This window comes from Trametes versicolor (assembly GCF_000271585.1).
Source record: "Trametes versicolor FP-101664 SS1 unplaced genomic scaffold TRAVEscaffold_266, whole genome shotgun sequence".
Taxonomy (NCBI): Eukaryota; Fungi; Basidiomycota; class Agaricomycetes; order Polyporales; family Polyporaceae; genus Trametes; species Trametes versicolor.
Genome location: NW_007360586.1, coordinates 1 through 2,085, shown reverse-complemented (window position 1 = coordinate 2,085; position 2,085 = coordinate 1). Strand labels below are relative to the sequence as shown.

At 57.8% G+C, this 2,085-nt stretch overlaps 1 protein-coding gene across 1 annotated transcript; it reads left to right on the top strand.

Moving 5' to 3' along the window:
- Positions 1-738: 738 nt before the first annotated feature.
- On the top strand, positions 739-1,435 carry TRAVEDRAFT_61653 (uncharacterized protein). Its single transcript, XM_008047807.1, has 5 exons — positions 739-757; positions 817-904; positions 950-1,029; positions 1,080-1,300; positions 1,360-1,435. Exons 2-4 carry the CDS (start codon positions 859-861, stop codon positions 1,290-1,292), a joined length of 339 nt encoding a protein of 112 aa, XP_008045998.1. The 5' UTR covers positions 739-757; positions 817-858; the 3' UTR covers positions 1,293-1,300; positions 1,360-1,435.
- The last annotated feature ends 650 nt before the right edge of the window (positions 1,436-2,085 follow it).

Below are 2,085 nucleotides of genomic sequence, written 5' to 3'. Positions count from 1 at the left end.
CTCCGGATACGTGATATGATGTCACAAGATGTGACCGGATGCCTACCATGGGACGAGGAAAGCGATTTCATGAACTGCCGGAGAGGGGACTCTCGAGTACGTGCAACCTTCATAAGGTTAGTTGACGCGATTGTTCGGGATCGTGCTCCATACTCGTGTTCAGGACAAAGGACTGCGCCCTCGGCTCTGGAGTAACGGGTCGGCAGCCCCGGACTGCCAGCCGGCTCCGACTCGATATCAATGTCGCGTGTTCACCACCGCAAGTCCTGGTGTGGGCGTGGTCAAGCAACGTGCTGTCTAGGCTACGCTTGCGTCATCCGTATGGAACGTGCCGTTTGCGAGGGAATCCGGGTGACCTCGCCCTCTATCTTCCTGCCACCTCCGCCGACGCCAATCTCTCCGTCGTCTCTCATCTTGCGCCGCTCCCCCACCACATCCTCCCCGTCCTCAAGATATATTCATTGCAGCGGTATCTTTCTGAAATTGAAATAATGGGCGTCATGATGAGTCTTCGCAACGCCGGTAAACCGGCCTCTCCCACCTTTGTCCCAGCCACCCATGTTCCAGCAACATCGACCCCTCTCGCGCTCGCGCTCGCGCATGAAAAGCAAAGCCACCCCTTCCTGACATTCATAGATGTGCGTTTGGACAACAGCCTGTGTTGTAACCTTTGCTGAAGCCAGCTTCCCAGCTCTATACTTTTTTTTCCGCCGACGAAGTCCTGGATACCTTGGATGGCAGGTTGAGCTTACACGATGTAAGAAGACGTTTCAATTCTGCATCACGTCATCCAAAAATTTCTAACCGCTCGAATAGACAGAAGAAACTGGTTCAACGCACGCCCCGGACGATGCGGTGATGAGCAGCGTCAGCATGAGCGCCTTATACGCCAGCGCGATCTTATGTATGTCTCGATTTCAACGTCTACACGCGTGTTGACCTCTCGCAGGGTACATTGATCAACAATGCCTGAACGTCGGCGATGAAGCTTGGGTGGTGCTCGCAGGCAGACGATCGCCTGATCTGCAGGTATGTACGCTAATCGGTTGAGAGAACCGGAAATGTCTGAGGGGTCGTAGGGGGAAACCACAGCGTATCCCGCGATACGTATGGGGGATTTGCGGGGCCTGGCGGAGCTGGACGTCAACGCTGCAAACGACGTGTTCCACCGGTTTCTGGGCCGCAGTGGAGAGTACTACCGCGAAGGGGCAAGCCCAACTCCTCGTGGGTACCTTCTGACGATATTTGCGGCCATCGCAGGACTGTTCGCCCTGGGGGTCTACTGCTACTAGCGATGACGGTGCGGTACCGCGATGAATTGATGAAAGAGCGCCAACCACTGACATCAGCTCGGTTTAGATCGAACCGCAACCGGGAGCTGGAAAGCGCTCAGTATTGACGCCTTAGAAATGTGTTAGACAGTATGAAGGGGAAATGGGAGATGTGGTGCAGAAGGCGTAGCGTGTGGGGGAGGGGGAGGATCGAGTGTACCATGTGCTGTCGTCTGTCGGGTTCAGAATAATGACGGACGCAGACTCGTTGCCTGGAACCTACGCTTGACGGCGAAGTGCACGAGACGCCACATTGATTGAGAGCGGGAGAGGCCGCGCTGTCTGCGCGCCAAGAGAGGCAAGGGAGAGACGGTGAGAGGCTGAGGAGACTGCGGGCGACGGCGACGGGCGAGTGGCCGACTGCGGCCCCGAACGTAGTTGCCAAAAGGGGACAAGCGCGAATCTGGCGCCGGGGAACGTGGCCGACTCGGAGCTCGGCGCGCGGCTGATTCACGCGTCCCCCACTCTCTGCTTCCGCCCACCAAGTCTGCTTCCGCTTCTGCGGCGTATCCCCGCCTAACTCGGCGACTGGGGCTGCTCGGGGGAGAACAATGCAGCGTACTTCCCACACACGACGACTGCCTGCGCATCATCGCATCCTCGGCGGCGCTGGTGGGATATCTGTGGCCAGGGCGGGCCACGCACCGATTCCCGCAATCTACGCGACTGTCACTACAAGGCGTCGTCCTCGGGTGTGCACGGTATCCAGTGGTGAGTGCGCTTGCTCGTAATCTGTCTCGAATCCGCTGACGAG